The 16,968-nt window shown below is 52.2% G+C and overlaps 7 protein-coding genes across 7 annotated transcripts; 4 read left to right on the top strand and 3 right to left on the bottom strand.

Annotated features, from left to right (window-relative positions):
* Positions 1 to 697: 697 nt before the first annotated feature.
* On the bottom strand, positions 698 to 2,345 carry BD324DRAFT_627099 (Endonuclease/exonuclease/phosphatase). The gene is made up of 3 exons (XM_022015964.1): positions 2,035 to 2,345; positions 1,319 to 1,988; positions 698 to 1,272 (listed from the first exon to the last, which is right to left on the bottom strand). Exons 1-3 carry the CDS (start codon positions 2,225 to 2,227, stop codon positions 858 to 860), a joined length of 1,278 nt encoding a protein of 425 aa, XP_021870835.1. The 5' UTR covers positions 2,228 to 2,345; the 3' UTR covers positions 698 to 857.
* Positions 2,346 to 5,468, top strand: BD324DRAFT_627098 (adaptin N terminal region-domain-containing protein). The gene is made up of 12 exons (XM_022015963.1): positions 2,346 to 2,465; positions 2,517 to 2,545; positions 2,584 to 2,634; positions 2,676 to 2,896; positions 2,932 to 3,073; positions 3,112 to 3,285; positions 3,327 to 3,968; positions 4,002 to 4,220; positions 4,257 to 4,569; positions 4,608 to 5,101; positions 5,139 to 5,231; positions 5,278 to 5,468. Exons 1-12 carry the CDS (start codon positions 2,426 to 2,428, stop codon positions 5,383 to 5,385), a joined length of 2,526 nt encoding a protein of 841 aa, XP_021870834.1. The 5' UTR covers positions 2,346 to 2,425; the 3' UTR covers positions 5,386 to 5,468.
* Positions 5,469 to 6,320, bottom strand: BD324DRAFT_627093 (hypothetical protein). The gene is made up of 4 exons (XM_022015962.1): positions 6,192 to 6,320; positions 6,061 to 6,150; positions 5,803 to 5,986; positions 5,469 to 5,752 (listed from the first exon to the last, which is right to left on the bottom strand). The coding sequence occupies exons 1-4, from the start codon at positions 6,257 to 6,259 to the stop codon at positions 5,498 to 5,500; spliced, it is 597 nt and encodes a 198-aa protein (XP_021870833.1). The 5' UTR covers positions 6,260 to 6,320; the 3' UTR covers positions 5,469 to 5,497.
* Positions 6,321 to 6,908: 588 nt separating this feature from the next.
* Positions 6,909 to 8,624, top strand: BD324DRAFT_627090 (hypothetical protein). Its single transcript, XM_022015961.1, has 11 exons — positions 6,909 to 7,000; positions 7,055 to 7,154; positions 7,213 to 7,250; positions 7,297 to 7,367; positions 7,417 to 7,540; positions 7,596 to 7,692; positions 7,747 to 7,773; positions 7,832 to 7,944; positions 7,993 to 8,128; positions 8,179 to 8,301; positions 8,353 to 8,624. Exons 1-11 carry the CDS (start codon positions 6,915 to 6,917, stop codon positions 8,539 to 8,541), a joined length of 1,104 nt encoding a protein of 367 aa, XP_021870832.1. The 5' UTR covers positions 6,909 to 6,914; the 3' UTR covers positions 8,542 to 8,624.
* Positions 8,625 to 8,929: 305 nt separating this feature from the next.
* BD324DRAFT_566709 (hypothetical protein) lies at positions 8,930 to 10,406 on the top strand (the record flags this gene model as incomplete). The annotated part of the gene is made up of 4 exons (XM_022013039.1): positions 8,930 to 9,053; positions 9,106 to 9,390; positions 9,436 to 9,617; positions 9,663 to 10,406. Coding segments are annotated over 4 exons (1,335 nt in total), but the record flags the coding sequence as incomplete, so codon positions are not given.
* A 33-nt stretch (positions 10,407 to 10,439) lies between these two features.
* Positions 10,440 to 14,002, top strand: BD324DRAFT_642345 (chondroitin AC/alginate lyase; the record flags this gene model as incomplete). The annotated part of the gene is made up of 9 exons (XM_022017480.1): positions 10,440 to 10,515; positions 11,380 to 11,526; positions 11,582 to 11,985; positions 12,036 to 12,134; positions 12,184 to 12,279; positions 12,332 to 12,481; positions 12,532 to 12,841; positions 12,896 to 13,127; positions 13,168 to 14,002. 9 exons carry the CDS (start codon positions 10,440 to 10,442, stop codon positions 14,000 to 14,002), a joined length of 2,349 nt encoding a protein of 782 aa, XP_021870830.1.
* Positions 14,003 to 14,124: 122 nt separating this feature from the next.
* On the bottom strand, positions 14,125 to 16,834 carry BD324DRAFT_608812 (catalase-like domain-containing protein; the record flags this gene model as incomplete). The annotated part of the gene is made up of 14 exons (XM_022014124.1): positions 14,125 to 14,529; positions 14,567 to 14,679; positions 14,729 to 14,990; positions 15,030 to 15,264; positions 15,317 to 15,498; positions 15,540 to 15,793; positions 15,830 to 15,937; positions 15,976 to 16,092; positions 16,129 to 16,173; positions 16,228 to 16,324; positions 16,364 to 16,497; positions 16,540 to 16,591; positions 16,643 to 16,749; positions 16,810 to 16,834. The coding sequence occupies 14 exons, from the start codon at positions 16,832 to 16,834 to the stop codon at positions 14,125 to 14,127; spliced, it is 2,136 nt and encodes a 711-aa protein (XP_021870829.1).
* Positions 16,835 to 16,968: the final 134 nt, after the last annotated feature.

Genomic DNA, 16,968 nt, shown 5'->3' with positions numbered 1-16,968 from the left:
CTCGAGTGGCGGAGGAACGTAGGACCTTCGTGGCAAAGGATCCATCCAGCCGTGCGTAGGTGGCATGAACTATGAGCGCGCACCCAATCGTTGCAGAATCGTACGACACCGAGGAGCGGTGTCAATGAATCCCTGAAGAACGTCGAGTTTGACAGCAGGATTCGTGTTCACCAAGGAAGGCTTCGAGAGCTTAGTCTAAGAGAGTGAGTTGCACAATGACGCATCGAGTTCACCCAGCAGAATTCAGATTCGAAACAGCTTGCTCGAGCAGTCGCTCCAGATTGATACCAGGAAGGAAGAATAAGACATCCCAAATGAGAATATCCGTCACAAGCATCCAGGCAAAGATATCTGTTCCGTTGTCTTCTCCAGAGACCGGGCATCTGGCAAGGACAAGAAGAGAGAAGATGCCCACTCAGAAGACATGGAGCAGGATCGAGACATATCAAGCCTTCAAGTTCTCCCCGAGCCTTTCCGAGAAGAACGATACACCCATGGTGGGCGGCAACAGCAAGAGCACGACTTTGAAGGCGAAGGCACAGCCAATTGTCAAGTAGGAGACCCAGACCAGATCTGTGAATGTGGCACAGCCTATGCTACACCCGACTCGCTGAGCTTGATGACCAGAGAAAACGGAACGAGATCCCTGGCACCACAGAGTTAGTTCAGAAACACTTCAAGCAGAGCAAGTGAAGCAGTAAAATCTGACACTCCTCTCTATATCTACATCTATAAGAGGCCGAGCCCATAGAGATACCCAATTAGAGTGTACATACAGCTGCAATACCAAGTGCTACAGTAGATAATGCACAAGTCTCAGCCTTCCAAGAGAATCCGAGTTCGTCCCCTTTAATCATTCACCTAACCCAAGATCCACTCCACCAAACACCCCAGATCATCGCTGCGAAAGCGCCCACACCCATTCCTGCCCGAGTGTTCCCAAACCCGAGCAGAACCAGAATACACCACGGCCAGCCTATCAGCTTGTCCAGGATTTGTCCGATGATTTTTTGCACTATCCGCTGCTCATGAGGGGTAGCTAAAGGCCAGTGGGGATGTGGCGGAGGAGGTTGCGAGAGGATTGGGGCAAGGTGAGGAGATGCAGCCGAGTGACTGGGCTCGGGGAGCTCCAGGACGGCGTGTACAGGTTTATGATCTGACAGAGTTGTCTGCGGTGTGGAACCGAAATGCTTTATGACGGTGGATGAGGATGAAGGTGTGTCGTCGTGAGAGGCAAACAGAATTCTGTCAGTATAGCCCGGTATACGTTTGCTGCGTTAGGTTAGCCATGTTCAGATTATACGTAACACCGACTTACCGACTGAAACCATTCACCTTGCCTACGATCCGCTTGTAGGTTGGAATGAACTTTGTCAAGTCTCCTTCCCTCAATCCTCCGAATGCTCTTCCCATCTTCTGCTCTCGCTTCAACGTGTCTACTTCGACAAGCTTAGCCCTCTCCTTCTCCGCCTGCACACCTTCCCCTTCTTCATCAGGATAGGCACCACCCGGCAGATGCGTCAAGCGATAGTTCAAATCTCCCATGACGAAAAGATGGGAGGTCTCGAAGACTTGAGCAGGCTTGACCAGTGGGTCAGAACCCTGAAAGACGAGCGACGTGAGTATATGTCGATACTGAGAATTCCTTCTCGGGACATTGTGATCAAATGCTTCGAGATGAGCGCAGACGAATGTCAAGTTCTCCCATTGGCCCTTGTCGCTCCTTTGGACAGGTACTCGAACACCCACTGCGCCTTTGTTGGACAAACCGAACCAGTAAAGTCCCAGAGTTGAGGTGAGAGGCTTGCCTATCCTCCCTCGGGTGGTCGATTCCCTTGCGAAGACCCATAGTGCATTGCCACCGTGAGCTACTCTGGAGACAAGCCTGTAAGTCTCTTGTGATCCCGACAGCGATTTGGCGTGAGCAGAAAGAAGAGAGACTATGCGGTCTGTCAAAGCAAGCAGGACGGTCCCAGAGAGTCCAGCGACTATGACAGTCTCAGTTTCCAGATCCGTCTGTGAAGATGAACCCACGAGCGAGATGCACCGGTAACAATTCCTGCACGGCAATGGCATAAATATCCGGCACAGCTCCCTTTGGCAACTCTGGATCATTGGCCGTTCGATGAAGCACCGGGAGCAGCCATGAAGTGAGATCCTGCTCTTGAGCTTTGGATCCTTGCAGACCGGTATTCCAAGTCGTCAAGAAGATGGTCAGCGGTGCCATCGTGCCGTGGTCTGCAACGTTGTTGTCATCAGTTCCGAGTCTACCTGCGGCATCATCGATCCAGGTCTCAAAATTTGGTTCCGTTTCTCAATTCAAATGGGTCCAGCGTCGCGGTCCAGAAGACTCGGTGTAGAACACGACTGATCACCTCCTCTGGACCATATCCTCGGGCTTCTCATTGTACAGGAGTTGCCCATCATGGCGTTCACTCTGAGTGGAGGTCACTATAACCTCAAGTGTGAGTCAGTCGTCTTGCTCAGCTCGAGAGCAAACCTGATATTTTCTCCAGCTCTGATCAAAGCTATCCGGTCATGCAAGGTATGTCCCAATCTTTGATGCCCATCTGATCTCTGCAGACTCTAGCGGACGAGCGGCTGGTCATCTCGAAAGAATCAGCTGCGATAAGGGTAAGTCTGTCGACTGCTTTGACCATACTGACTCCCGCCAGACTTCTTTCAAAGAGGAAGATTCGTTCGCTCGCCATAACAATATCGCCAAACTCCTCTACATTCACATACTTGGATATCCTGCTCATTTCGGTCAGATAGAATGTCTGAAACTGGTGGCGAGTCCGAGATTCAGTGATAAGCGATTGGGATTTCTCGGAATCATGCTTTTGTTGGATGAGAATCAAGAGGTCTTGACGTTGGTCACGAATTCGCTGAAAAAGTGAGCCCACGAGAGAAGGAATATGCTGACTATAGTGATATGAACCACTCAAACATGTATGCTGTCGGTCTGGCGTTGTGTACCTTTGCGAACATCTCATCGGAGGAAATGTCGCGAGATCTTAGCAATGAAATCCAGAAATTGCTGGGCAGCAGTAATACGTATATCAGGAAGAAGGCAAGTCTCGCCTCCATGCAGGTTGCTGAAACCTTCAGGCCGCCCTCTGTGCCCTCAGAATCATTCGCCGAGTACCGGACCTCATCGATCACTTTTCTCTTAAAACGAAAGCGCTGCTTCAAGATCGCAATCACGGTGTCCTCCTAGCTGGAGTAACCCTGGCGACTGAGATGTGCGAGCTAGACGAATCGGTCTGCGCCGAGTTTAGAAAGGTGAGACATCAGGACGCTGCGTTGTGCTAACATGGAATCAGGGCACAGGACTACTGGTCAAACACCTCAAGAACCTCGTCTCCACCGGCTTCAGCCCCGAACACGATGTGGGCGGAATCACCGACCCTTTCCTCCAGGTCAAACTGCTGCGACTTTTGAGACTCCTTGGGCGAGGCGACGCGCAAGCAAGCGAGACAATGAACGATATACTAGCGCAAGTAGCTACCAACACCGACTCGTCCAAAAACGTTGGGAATTCTATCCTCTATGAGACCGTTTTGACAGTTTTGGAGATCGAGGCGGACAGTGGGCTTCGAGTCATGGCGATCAACATTCTTGGAAAATTCCTCACCAACCGAGACAACAATATCCGCTACGTGGCACTGAACACGCTCAACAAAGTTGTATCCATGGACACCAATGCGGTCCAGAGACATCGAAACACTATTCTCGACTGTCTGCGCGATGGAGATATCTCTATCCGCCGGCGTGCTCTCGAGCTCTCCTATGCCTTGGTCAACGAGTCCAACATCCGAGTCATGACGAGGGAATTGTTATCTTTCCTCGAGGTGGCAGATAATGAGTTCAAACTGGGAATGACGACTCAGATTTCCCTCGGCGCCGAAAGATTTGCCCCTAACAAGCGATGGCAGATCGACACGGTTTTGAGAGTGTTGACATTGGTGGGTCACGGCGATTTATCTTCTGACAATCAGGCCGGCAACTATGTTCGCGAAGAGATATTGGCTTCCTTCATTCGGCTGGTCTGCCATACGCCAGAGCTCCAATTCTACACTGCACAACGGCTATACTCTGCGCTGTCGAGCGATCTTTCCCAAGAATCTTTGACGCTTGCGGCTGTCTGGGTGATCGGAGAGTTCGCCGATGTCCTATTGCAGGGTGGCTCCATGGGAGAGGGCGAGGAGGCAAAGCAGGTACGCTCAAGCCGCCTAGCACCGCGCTCACTCCAGGTCTCCGATTCCGACATTGTCGATCTCTTCGAACTTGTTCTGAACTCTCCCTACGCCAACACGCTCACTCGTCAATTTGTACTTGTCTCTGCATCAAAAGTCTCCGCCAGATTGACGGAACTGTCCACGCCCACCCAGTCGACCCAACAAGACCGGATCGCCGTCATGCTCGCTGGCTTCAGTTCAAATCTCGAGCTTGAGATACAACAACGAGCAGTGGAGTTCGCTTCTCTATTCTCTCGAGGAGATGTCAAAGCTGGAGTCTTGGAACGAATGCCGCCGCCAGAGATCCGGGCGACTATCATGGGCACTGGTGAGTCTCGATGGGCTTCACTTGCACTAACCAATCAGTGAGCGAGAGGAAACCTGTCGGATCAACGAGGACAGACAAGGACACCATCGTAGATCTCATCGGTGATGACACCTCTGCTCCAGCTGTCAACGGCAATTCTTCTGGTCCGTCAACACAGGATCTTTTGGCCGATATTTTCGGCTCCAGCTCTACAGAGGAGACTCCAGCAGCATCCTCAGCTCCTTCTCGTAGTGCCAACGCGGACATAATGAGTCTATTCAACACGTCTGCTGCTCCCGCCTCTAGCTCGACATCTGCTTCGCTCTTTGACATGACAACGCCACCACCAGCCACCTCTTCAACACCTGCAGCTCCTGCTTCTGCACCGGTAAAACCTCAACTACAGAGCTATCCGGCGTACGACAAAAATGGTCTCAAGATCACCCTTACGCCGCGTGTATCACCCACGCAACCTGGCGTGGTGCAAATCCTGGCAAAATTCACCGCAGCGGAACAGGTCGAATCGGTGAACTTCCAAGTCGCTGTGCCGAAGGTGAGTGAGACGGTACTATGTCCTATTGACGCAGCAGACCCAGCAACTACAAATGCAAGCCATGTCCAATACGGACATTGCCGCAGGGGCCACAGAAACACAACAGATGAGGATTTTAGCACCTGCAGGAGTGAGTTGGGTCGATTCGTGGAACAGGCGTCGGCTGATCACTGCAGGCCCAAATTCGTCTGAGGATGAGAATAGGATTCACAAAGGGTGGTCAAAGCGTGTCTGACCAGCAAGACTTTTCAGGTTTCCCAGCAGATTTGACTGCTGCAAAATGAGAGGCATGCGTCCATGTGAATACGCCCGATTGATCATCCTCATTGTATCATAATAGAACTGCCTGCAAATGCATATGAGATCATAAGGCTGTTTCAATTGATTGTTATGAGCTTAGTCCAGTACGATCTCTTCGATCTGGGCTAGGAGACCCGGCCCCTTCTTCTCCGCTTTGGCGTCCCCAGAAGCACTCTTGGCTTTGAGCTCGGCTTCTCGTCTAGCTACTTCAGCGGGGTTCGGCGCAGTTGGGTCGATCAATGGACGGATAGCGGACGACAAGTCTGCAGGCTTGATACCTAGAGCGCTAGCCAATGAGATGATCTGGGACTCTATATCCGTTTGACCACCTCCAGAGCCGGAGCCAGAGCTCTGAAAGGTGTATCAGCAGGGAAAATCGATGCTATTCCGGGTCTACCCACCTTTGCCTTTGCCTTGGAAGCCGCTTTCGCTGCCGCGTTGATAGCTCCTTCGCTGAGTCTCGTAGCTGGTGCGTGTCTTCCTGTGATGAGGTTCCAGTAACCTCCAGCTTCTGCTGCCCAGACGGTGAATCTCCATCCGTAGAATGCACCAAGTGCAGCGAGCGCCATGACGAGGTATGTCATACTGTTCACGTATGTCAGTGGACTGTCGAGCCAAAAACAGAGGAATGGCCGCTATTAGGCGGATTCCTCACTTACAATCGTCCGAACGAGACATCGGCGAAGGGAGGCTTCACAGCTGGTTTGTTCTGCGGGACTTTGCGTTTAGAGTCTGTACTGAGGGACGCTCTGATTCGTGTCAGCGAGACGAAGGACGACCTTTCTCTCACGGGTTCTCAGTCTCGCCATCGGTCTTGTTGACTCTCTGTCGAGTTCCTGTAGCTTCTGGCGTGGACATACTGGTGAATGCTTGCGAGACCAATTTGTCGTGTGGACTTGATAGCAGATATAGGTAGACATTTGAGACCTGCCAGACCCGCGTCATAGCCGCCTGCCATCCATCCCCACTTGGCCACGTGGTATACCGTCATCCTTTGGTGGGAGAATTCCAGCAGATTTCCATTGGAATCATTCCCATCTTCAGTGAATATCGACATATCTGGTCACAGCCTGATATACACATGGATTGTCCAATGACATCCCGCACTGATCAATGTCCAGAGTGCCGGCTCGGAATGCTTGACCACGACGATCTGATCGTATGAAATCTGTCAAGACCTACTCATCGCGAAAGACCACTGGTCAAAAACTGATTGCTCGTTGACAGGCTCTGATGGCTGGGATCTCGCGTGGATCTGGTAGTGAAGTGATTCCTGCCTCTCTCGTCTCCCTCTCACAGCGAAGAGATCCAGGCAATCGGTGGAAGAGATCCAGGCATTTGGTATCCGAGCAGATGTTGATGGAAGTGAATTCGAATCGGACTCCCCACTGATATAAATGATGGTGACCTGACCAAGTCTAGAAGCGCCCACCTCACTCCATCAGTGTCCTTCATTCGAGCTCGCGATCTGTAACTGTTGTGTAATCACGCTCCCCACTCCACCATGTCCTCGATGACCTCACCGACCAGTCTCGAAGCTCTTGCGCGAGCGGCCATCTTCCCCCATAAAGGAGAGCAGTTGGGCCCGAACCTTCTAGGGTGCGCCATCGATCGCAGATGTGGAGTAGACCAAGGTTGACGCAAACACCACAGATACTTCCTCGATTCTCTCTTCCTGGGTTTCGAATTCATGCTGTTCGCTCACTGGGCCGCATGGAGCTGGAAAGATCGAGCCTTGATCCGGATCCTCGTCGTGAGCTTGCTTGAGGTCACCGCCAGGAGCAGCGATCAAAGCTGATCATAGGCTGCAGTGCTGCTCTGTGGTCTTCTCACTCGCCGTATCGTGTTTGTGAGTACCTCCAAGGTGAGAGGCAGCATCCTCTGACTCGTGCCAGTAATCTGTCTTGTCTTCTTCACCTTTTCGGTTTCAATTTCGGGGAGTATGCAAACTTCTTCAAGGCCGACTGTAAGTCGTAACACAACCGGTGGTCATCGTCATCGCTGATTCTCTGTAGACATTGCTTGGTTCGGCGTCCTTAGTGTGCTCCCCACCGTTTCGACCCAACTCTTCTACATCGACAGAGCCTACAGGCTCAACGGAAAGTCTCTCCTCATCGCCGTCCCGACTTTCGCCTTGACGTGAGTCGTGGTGCTTGTGATACTTTGCGGCAGCATTGCTCACAGGCATTTGCAGCTTGGCAACGCTCGCGTCAGGCGTCGGGCGCACCATCATCCTGCTTAGTACAAAGGTTGAAACGGGATACAATGTCCGCGTGGCGGTGCAGCAACCGGTGAGAACGGCCACCAACGATGCGGAATTCTGCTGAGCATTCATCCATACCCAGACATATGAAGCTATGAACTATCTCTGGGTCAGTAGCTGACGAACCATCTCTCCGCTCAGTCTTTCGTCTGATGTTCCCTGTCCAGATCATATCTACACTCCTGAATGAGCTGACTCTCGCGGGACTCATCGTCTTTGGACTGACCAAGTCCAAGTCTGAATGGCCGCAGACCAGCTCGACAGCACAAAAGGCGCTCTTGTGAGTTGACACTGTCAGGCATTTGGTCATCAGCTGAGGAGACTTCAGCCTCACTGTTGAAGCTCAGCTTCCTTCAGCACTGATATTTCTCATTCTTGCTCTTGTCCGCCTCATTCGCCCCACTTCGACGGTCGGTACTTTTTTCGAACATTGGCACACCAAGGTCTTCACCCTTGGCCTTCTGGTTAGATTGTTCAAACTTCTGCATAATTGTCAACTGACTATACGTCATAGGTCTTGCTTAACTCTCGTTTCTCTCTTCTCAAGACCAGTGATGGTTCCGAGAACACATGGAATAAGGGCGCGAGTCATCTCCACCAAGCCACAATCAACGTCCTCACCGAGACGTATATCGAGGTGAGAAGGATCTCTCTGTCGTGCTGAATGCAGACTGACTCATCTTCCTAGTCTTCCCGCGTCGATCCTCCCAAAGTCGGCTTGAATAGAGACTTTGCTCAGCGAAACTCTCTCGATGCGATTTCTGAAGACGAAGACAAGGATCCTCAGGGATACAATGACCTTTCTTACATGCAGAATGACTCGAGCATGGGTCTGACCACGAACTATCCAGAGGACATCAAGGTGGTATTGCGATAGGGCAGCAGGGTATAGCTGGTGATTCATTATGCACTTTACATTCATTCCTTGGTTCTTGTTCGTATCTTGCATTAGTATCTGAGGTTTTACGCTCTCTGATGCAAACCATTCACTTCATCCCCCGCAGTACTGTACATACTTTAAATGATCCTACCCTCTGTCACATGTGATTTGCCACCGGTCATTTCCGTGCGGTCGTGCCGAGGTTTCCAGTCACGCTCTCGGCGGCGAGAGAAAGCTATTAGCAGCAGCTTCAACAGCCCGTATATCATCGACGAGGGAGGGAAGCGGTGACATACCTCCTCTCTCTCTATCCTTCCTCAGACTAGCTCAAATCTCAAATACAAGCACTTCTTCGCATTCTTGACTCCTAGGACGGCCCCTCACCATGCCTCACGATCTGTCCTTTCTCGATCAGCTCGAGGAATGGCTCGAAGCTCAAGTACCGCGCAACATGCACGATTTCCCTATGAGGATGCTGGAGACGATGGAGAGGATGAGCAATGAGCTAAGTAAGTCTCAGATTCGCGCAGAAAGCTTGTGATGCTCATGCTGTCCCCGCAGTGGAGACGCTCAATATTCACGTCCCACCCTCCATCTCGATCCCTTTCCCACCCTTTAACGCTAAAGAGATTCCAGTGATCAAAGCCTGTTGTCATCGACCTCCACCTCCGACACTGTACCATCGTGCGAGCAGACTCGTTAAGGCTCATCCATATGTCGTCGGAGGTGGCGCAGCCCTCATCATGACTGTGGGTTTGGGCGTCGGTCGAATGATCATCCGACGTAACGTGAAGCGATTCGGGACTCGAGGAGTGGTTCAAGATGGCATGTTGAAAGAGACCATTGGTGAGCCAGCCCTGTCGCTCGCCTTAGCATACTGAATCCATATAGTGATCTTGTCACCATCGCCTATGCCACCCATGCTTTGGCCTTTGGCTATTTCTCTCCTCAAGGCGGGATACATCGTTCTGATTGCCGTGCCGCACATCGATGACGCCGAGCAGCTGGAGAAGCGCCTCGCACCGCTCGAAGAGAAGTCTGGCCTTAGGGTCCTCATCTACGACCCCGAAGACGTGAGTACTTTAACAATGTGCCGCAGCTGACACTTGCCCCATCAGTCATCTACGTTCCCACCCTTCCACCGATCGCTCCAGGCCACATTGACGCTGCGCTTCCCTGCCCCCAACGCTCAGTCGTCCGGCGATCCTTATAATCCAAAGCCAACGCATGTCCCTCACATCCACGCTTTCGTGTCATTATATCCTCTTCACCCAGCACCTCCCAGTCAGCCTGGTGCTCTTCCGGCCCTCCCTACCCTGCTCTCGCCTACAGGGGTCGGCAAACCTCCAATGCTAGTCACGCTTTACCCGTCCGGTTCCGTCGTCGTTCAACCTGACTTATTCGCCAGTCAGGTCTTGACGTCGACCCATCGTCTGCTCAGCAGCAACCTCGCTGCGTCTAGCTCATCGAGGATCATCTCGGTTTTTCTCGGACATCTGGACTTGCCACCTCTTCATCAGATGCTGACGAATGCCAAGTTGATGATATACCGATTCACTCTCAAGGACAAGTGGCAGCACGCTTCGGGTCTCGGCAAGGTTGCTGTGATCAAGGACGCCGCCGTTCAGGTCTTAAGCAACGTCTATACATTCGTCACGGGACGTCTCGGTATTGGGGCAGCGGCGAGAGATTACGCTCTGTTTGAGCAGCGATTCTTACGACTGCTCAAATCTCGACATGGAAACCACTGGACCTTCGGACAATACCCCTTTCTACCCTTCGCTCTCGCAAAATTGCCGCCGCCCATCCTACCTCGAGTTCTCGGTATTATGCCAGTGCTGCCCGGACCGACTGGACCCATGCACGCCTCAGTCCAAGGCATGCCAGCACCAAGCATGAAGCTGGGAGCCTCCTCCAGCGCCGCATCGTCGACACGACTCAAATCCTCGGCGGCAAATTCTGCTTCTAGCAGTGATCACGAAAGCGGAGAAGATCTAGCCAGCTCGATGCACTCCCTCCAGACCACTCAATCCCGAGAAACAACCAGCAGTACCGGGGAGCAAAGTAGTGCTAGTGGGCACGGTTTGGAGGACAGCTGGGCTCATGTCGAGAGATCTTGAACAAGCCAATCTGTCTGCCCTCGCTCGAAGTAGCAAATGTGACCGTACCTAGGGTATCATTTTCACCGTTATCGTTGTTCGCCCTCTTCTGAATTGCCCAAGAAAGAAAACTGTTCATTACTATAGCCAGAATGATTGTAGATTTTTGTATGTGACATTCCACCATTTCCCCGATGGCCCGCCAGCCACAAAGGCGGTAAAGCAGCATCCAATGACTGACCGAGCTGGCTGACGTGCATCCCTTCGGGTCCCGCGACGCTACGGACCGAGCGGGCCGCTCGCTCCGTTAGGGTGGAGGTGCGAGAGGGATAACAGCGGAAGCGATGGCGTTCGTTAGTCTCGAATCTTAGAGGTCCTGTGAAAGAGAGACAGACAGAGCAGAGGCACGACTTATGCTCAAGATATGGCTATAGCGCGGCTGCACCAAGTGGGGCAGCAGCTCCCTTACGGAGGGACTCGCAATAAATGCGTGCATATGACACTTCTTAACGAGTTGCCGTTTGCGACCAACATTGCTTCGGAACGACGCCTCGAAGCACCACCGAAACATTCGAGATGTGGTGGGGATCTTCACTGATACTCCCGCTAGTCACGCTTGCCAGTGGGCAAAGCACTAACGCCTTGACCGACGCTTCGACGAGCACCTCGGGCACTTCTACCAGCACTGCTGGTACATCTCCGACAGCCTCTGCGACGAGCTCTAACCTTTCTCCAGAGCTAGCGCTCATTCTTCAGCGTCGACAGTATGATCTCGCTCAGTTTCCTACGCCTCAATGGGTAGAAAGCATACAGACGTATTTGGACACTCAGAAAACGGATGGTACCTGGCCAGATGTCAATTACGCTTCGGGATGTACGGCTCGTGAGTAGGCCCTCGCCTGCTCCCCTTATGCTTCTCGCTCACTGGGACGTGATAGAACGAGCCAACTGGCCGATCCAGCTGCACTGGGACAGGTTGATCACACTTGCAGCGGCATGGACAGGACTCAACCCGGCCATCCCCTCCAACTGGACTCATGATACCGCTTTACTCTCAGCGACTCAAAAGGGAATGGACTGGTGGTTTGAAAACGACTACAATTCGACAGACTGTATTGGCGCTGGAGGTTCTGGTTCTTGTCCCTGTGGTACGCCGGGACTATGGAATACCAACTGGTTCGATCAGGTCATCTTGATCCCCCAGTTGATGAGCACTACATGTCTTTTGATGCAGGATCAATTGACCGATTTCGAGCTGGACGGATGTATACGCATTGTAAGCAGGCCATACGACAGGTCCAATGGATCCATAGCCGGTGTAGGTGTACTGACGGGTGCCAACGTGAGTAAGGACAAGGGTTATCACGAGATGAATGCTGACAGTGTTCAAAGCTCATCAACGTGATGCAAAATTCAGTCTCTCTGGGCTTGTACAGCAATAATGCCAGTATCATCGACGATGCATTCAATCGAGCGTTCGGAAGTGTGACTGTGGGTCATGCTTTACTTTGACCAATCACTCGCTGAAACCCAAGTTGAGTTCTCCAATGCCCAAGCGGAGGACGGGATTCATCAAGACGGTTCCTTCCTGCAGCACAAGGGAATTCTGTACAATGGCAACTACGGCAAGGATCTGGCGAGTCTCACACCACACTGGAAATACGGCACTTGACTGACCCTCTTTTCAGATCAACGCCTTTGTTCAACTCGAAGGCGAAGCCAAGGGGACTTCTTACGCTGCCAATGACTCCACCCGAGCGGCATTTGCAACCGACATCCGTGGCAGTGAATGGATGATATTTGTTGACAACAGCACAGGTAGACAGCTGTGGGACTTTGTGAGCAGGATGATACCACCTTCGCCTCGATCCTGACCAACTTTCACCAGAACGTTGTTGGGCGGTTCGTGGCCTTCCCTTCCTCTGACAATCAGGCAAACTCCGACATCAATTTCAACGTTTCGAAACTCGCCAACGCAGTCTCCGACTTTGAGGAACCCTACAGCCTGAACGATACGATAACGAGATTGGAGTCCAACGGGACGGAAAAGCTTAATGGGAACAAGGCATTCTGGGCCAGTGACTACATGGTCCATCGACGGGATGGTTTTGCTCTAGGGAATAAGATGTTGTCGAACAGGTCGAGGAACACAGAGTATACGAACGGTGCCAATCCGTATGGCTTCCATTTGGGTCAAGGTGTGAAGCTTCAGAAGGATGTCATTCAAACTCGTGCTGATGCTCTCACGACAGGGACTCTATTCACCTATATCAGTGGAGAAGAATACCTCGATATCATGGACGCCTGGGATTGGAACCTGATACCTGGGACGACGGCATTACTCAACTTTCCGACACTTGGACCGGAGAACGTGGACCAATCTGGCAAACGAGATTGGGTCGGAGTAGTCTCAGATGGCTGGGTTGGGACAGCCGTAGAGGATTATTTGGACCCTTATGATGGAAGCGTGGCGTATAAGAAGATGTGAGCCATTCAGCAGGATAGGTCAAGCTCAACGCCTCAGGTGGTTTTACCTAGACGACTGTGTCGTCATCGTGACCACTGACATACAGATGAAACCTAATGCCTCGTCAATCGTGCCATCCGATACACCCCTCATCACGGTCCTGAATAACCAAAAGGCGACCGCTGGCGGCGTATGGATTGACGGTCAACAAGTGGAACCTGATCCTTCGGGTACATCGTACAACGGCACCACTCTATATTATAGCAATAACGGTTATATCGCCCTTGGGAACGACACCTTGTCTCTCGTCGTGGCGGAAGGCAATAGGACTGGCAATTGGTCTGCCATCTCCACGTCGACACTGGGCAACACGACGGTGCCCATTTTCTCAGCTTATACCATCGTCCCGACTACGAAGACCTCATCTTATGCCCTGTACCCCGCCACATCGCCCGATGTCCTACAGTATGCGGCGGAGTATCAACCGTACACCGTCATCGATAATGCAGACGGAATCATTGGCGTAGCCGGCATCGAACGTCTTTCATTGGTCTTTTGGCCAGGCTCAGCCGGGAACACGACGTTGGATCTTGGGCTCATCGGATGGGCAGACCAAGGCCAGATCCAGATCGCTTCGTCTCAACCTGGCGCCTACCTCTTCGCCACAGGAGCCAATGATGACGACACATATCTAGTGGTGACCGTGGCTGATCCTAGTCAGTCCTTGGAGAGCATCGAGTTCAGTATATCAAGCCAAGCCTTGTCCGTGCAGTGCACGCTAGATGCCTGGTATGGGTGTCAGTCCACGCCAGGTGGCGTCGCTGTGAACGTGACATTGCCCAGTCGGGGGCGCGTCGGCTCGTCCACTTTCGTCCAGCTTAACTTGCTTTGATCAAAAAGAGGGAAAAAGTCAGGGTGACAGGAGGATAATTGGCACATGCAATTTGTACATCATGAGCACTACAGACAAGGCTCCTGACACAGATATAGGGCTTGGGCTTCTCGGCAACGAGCTCATGCGGCGATATGCGAGACGTCTCTCTCCCATACACGATGCTTCGCAACGCCGTCGATGAAAGTCTTTGCGAACTGAGCACCAGAGCCGACATTCACAGCTGTCACAACTCCCGTCTGGTCCTGTACGTCCTGGCTGACTTGAACATCCCCGGGTAGACACATGGTCGCGAGCCAGCCAACCATATTGCCCGTCGCTCCAACTGTCTTTTGGTGCATGAATGCTTCTCTCGCAGCGTGGATCAATCGACCATTCTTTGCAGATTTGAGGTAGGATTGGTCCGACGCTGGAGAACCAACGAACAAGACAGCATCAAAGTACGTTGATCGAGAGTTCTCAAATGTAAACTCGGCAGTAACGGTCTCGCCGGAGGATGACTTGACGGGTCCTGTCCCGGGTCCAACCTGACCGAGTCAGCACAATGTAGGGCCCCTCACTTACATATTTGACCATCATGGGCACGGCCTGCATAGCTGCTGAGATGGCGGCGATCTGAGAGTATTCAAAGCCTTCCATGACGTAGACGCCAACCTTCCGGCCTTCCGCGGTGAAGGCTGCAAGCGGAAGCTCAGCGCTGGATCGAACCCCTGAATCACCACTCACTCTGACTCTTGCCGTTGACCTGTGACAAGAATGCCGACTTTTGATTGTGGTACTTGGCTGGGGCGGGCACAGTGACACTCGTCAAAGATTCCGCAACGGCTTTGGCAAACTCGTGGTTGATCATGTTGAATCGCTCCACCGCGGCTTGCTGGACCTGAGTCTCGAAACACTTGGACAGCTCGAACTGCGCAGCGCTGATGATGTGCTGCTGTTCCGTCTCGCTCATCGAATTATAGAAGAGCTGGGCTTGGTTGATGAATTCCTGCAAGGAGTCAGTCTATCAAAACTTCCGATGGCTCACATTGAACTTTGGCCCGTGCATACGCTCTTTGATGCCATTGACCACTTCGGCATATGGTCGGAAACCACCATGCTGAGGTGCAGTGACAGGCAGTGCATCGTGTCGGTTTGGGTGGTAACGCGTGCGATTCTTCTTGCTCTGCGTCTGCATGTGGCCGTCCGAAAGGTTGGTTGCAAAAGGACAGACCGGCTTATTAACGGGAATGTCAGGGAAGTTGACACCAATCCGACTGATCCTGGCGAGAGCATGAGCATATGCTGGACACAAAAACCAGCAGTCCTGCTCACTGCGTGTCAAAGTACGAGAAGTTTCGACCGGCCAGCAAAGGATCGGACGAGAAGTCCATTCCTGGGACAATGTGTGAGGTGCAAAAGGCGACTTCTTCGACTTCAGTGAAGTAGTCATCCGGGTTGCGGTTGAGAGTCAAGGTGCCGATGTTCTTGACGGGAACGAGGTCCTCGGGAATGATCTGAGAAGAGTTCAGTGGCCTTACGATGATGACGTGTTCACCTTGGTTGAGTCAAGCAGGTCAAAGTCAAAGTTGTGCTCGTCTTCCTCCTTGACAAGCTGTACCCCGAGCTCCCACTTTGGGTATGAGCCCGCTTCGATAGCGTCGTAAAGATCCCGTCGATGGAAGTCAGGATCTTGTCCGGCGAGCTTCAACGCCTCGTCCCAGACGAGACTGTGGGTTCCGAGATGAGGTGTCCAATGAAACTTGACAAACGTGCTCTTACCGTCGGCATCGAGAAGGCGGAAAGTGTGCACTGAGAAGTGAGCTAGGCCCATGAGGTACAACTTACCACCGAAGCCTTGCATGTGGCGGAACGATCGAGGAATCGCTCGATCCGACAAGACCCATTGTTGCATGTGCGTGGATTGAGGGTGGAGAGACATAAAGTCCCATGCGTCTGGTTTGTCAGCAGAAGGGTTGCCGGACCACCCTCACTATCATGGGCAGTCTGAGCCTGAGGAATCTCGTTGTGTGGCTCTGGCTTGACAGCATGGACGAGGTCCGGGAATTTTATGGCGTCCTGGATGAAGAATACAGGAATGTTGTTTCCGACTGCCCGGTCAGCCGAGATACCTGGGATACGCTTACCAATGTCCCAGTTGCCTTCCTCAGTATACAGCCTTGATGCAAAGCCTGAATCACAGGGATTCAGCCCAAGATCGAGAGCTTCCCGATCGATCGACTCACCTCTGGGATCTCTTACACTATCTGCACTTCCTCTCGAGCCGTTGACGGTGGAGAATCTCACATATGCAGGCGTGATCTTCGAAGTGTCGGTGAGAATCTATGCGAGATGAGCATGGTCCACAATCGATACGCTCACCTTGGCTGTGGTGATGCCGGTCAAAGCCGTGTGCAATTTGAATTCACCAAACGCTCCCGCACCGCGAGCGTGGACAACACGTTCAGGGATACGCTCGTGATCGAAATGGCTAATCTTTTCTCGATTGTGAAAGTCTGCGCGAAGCTTCAGCACGTACGGGATCGCAAAGTACCCACCTTCAAGAACCGTCGGTCCTCTTGATCCAGCTCGAAGGGCAATGTCCGTGTTCTAGGTCATGGTGAGCTGCAATCGCTGGAACGAGTGTGGTTGTTGACTCACTTCAACCTTTGCTCCAAAGTATGTTGTCAACGGAGTCTTGGAGTTTTCCTCCAATCGATAACCTTCCATTTGTCGTTGTTTGGCATCGCCCATGGTGGTGTTGATGACTGGAGGGTTAAGTGTCAGCGACAAGGCTCGCGTTAGATCGGACTGACTCAGTCACTGACCTTTCTCTACGACTGCTGCTGCCATGGTGTTACTACGCTGTCGATTGTCTGTAAGCTTGCACAGAGACAGTGTTGAGGTAGAAGAGACAAAGAGTGCGGTGGCCAACGGACCCTCTACGTTTTGAGAGAGACTTGAGACTTCGATTTTGTTGCCAAGAT

This window comes from Kockovaella imperatae (assembly GCF_002102565.1).
Source record: "Kockovaella imperatae strain NRRL Y-17943 chromosome Unknown BD324scaffold_7, whole genome shotgun sequence".
Classification (NCBI taxonomy): domain Eukaryota; kingdom Fungi; phylum Basidiomycota; class Tremellomycetes; order Tremellales; family Cuniculitremaceae; genus Kockovaella; species Kockovaella imperatae.
This window is presented reverse-complemented; position numbering and strand designations above follow the sequence as displayed.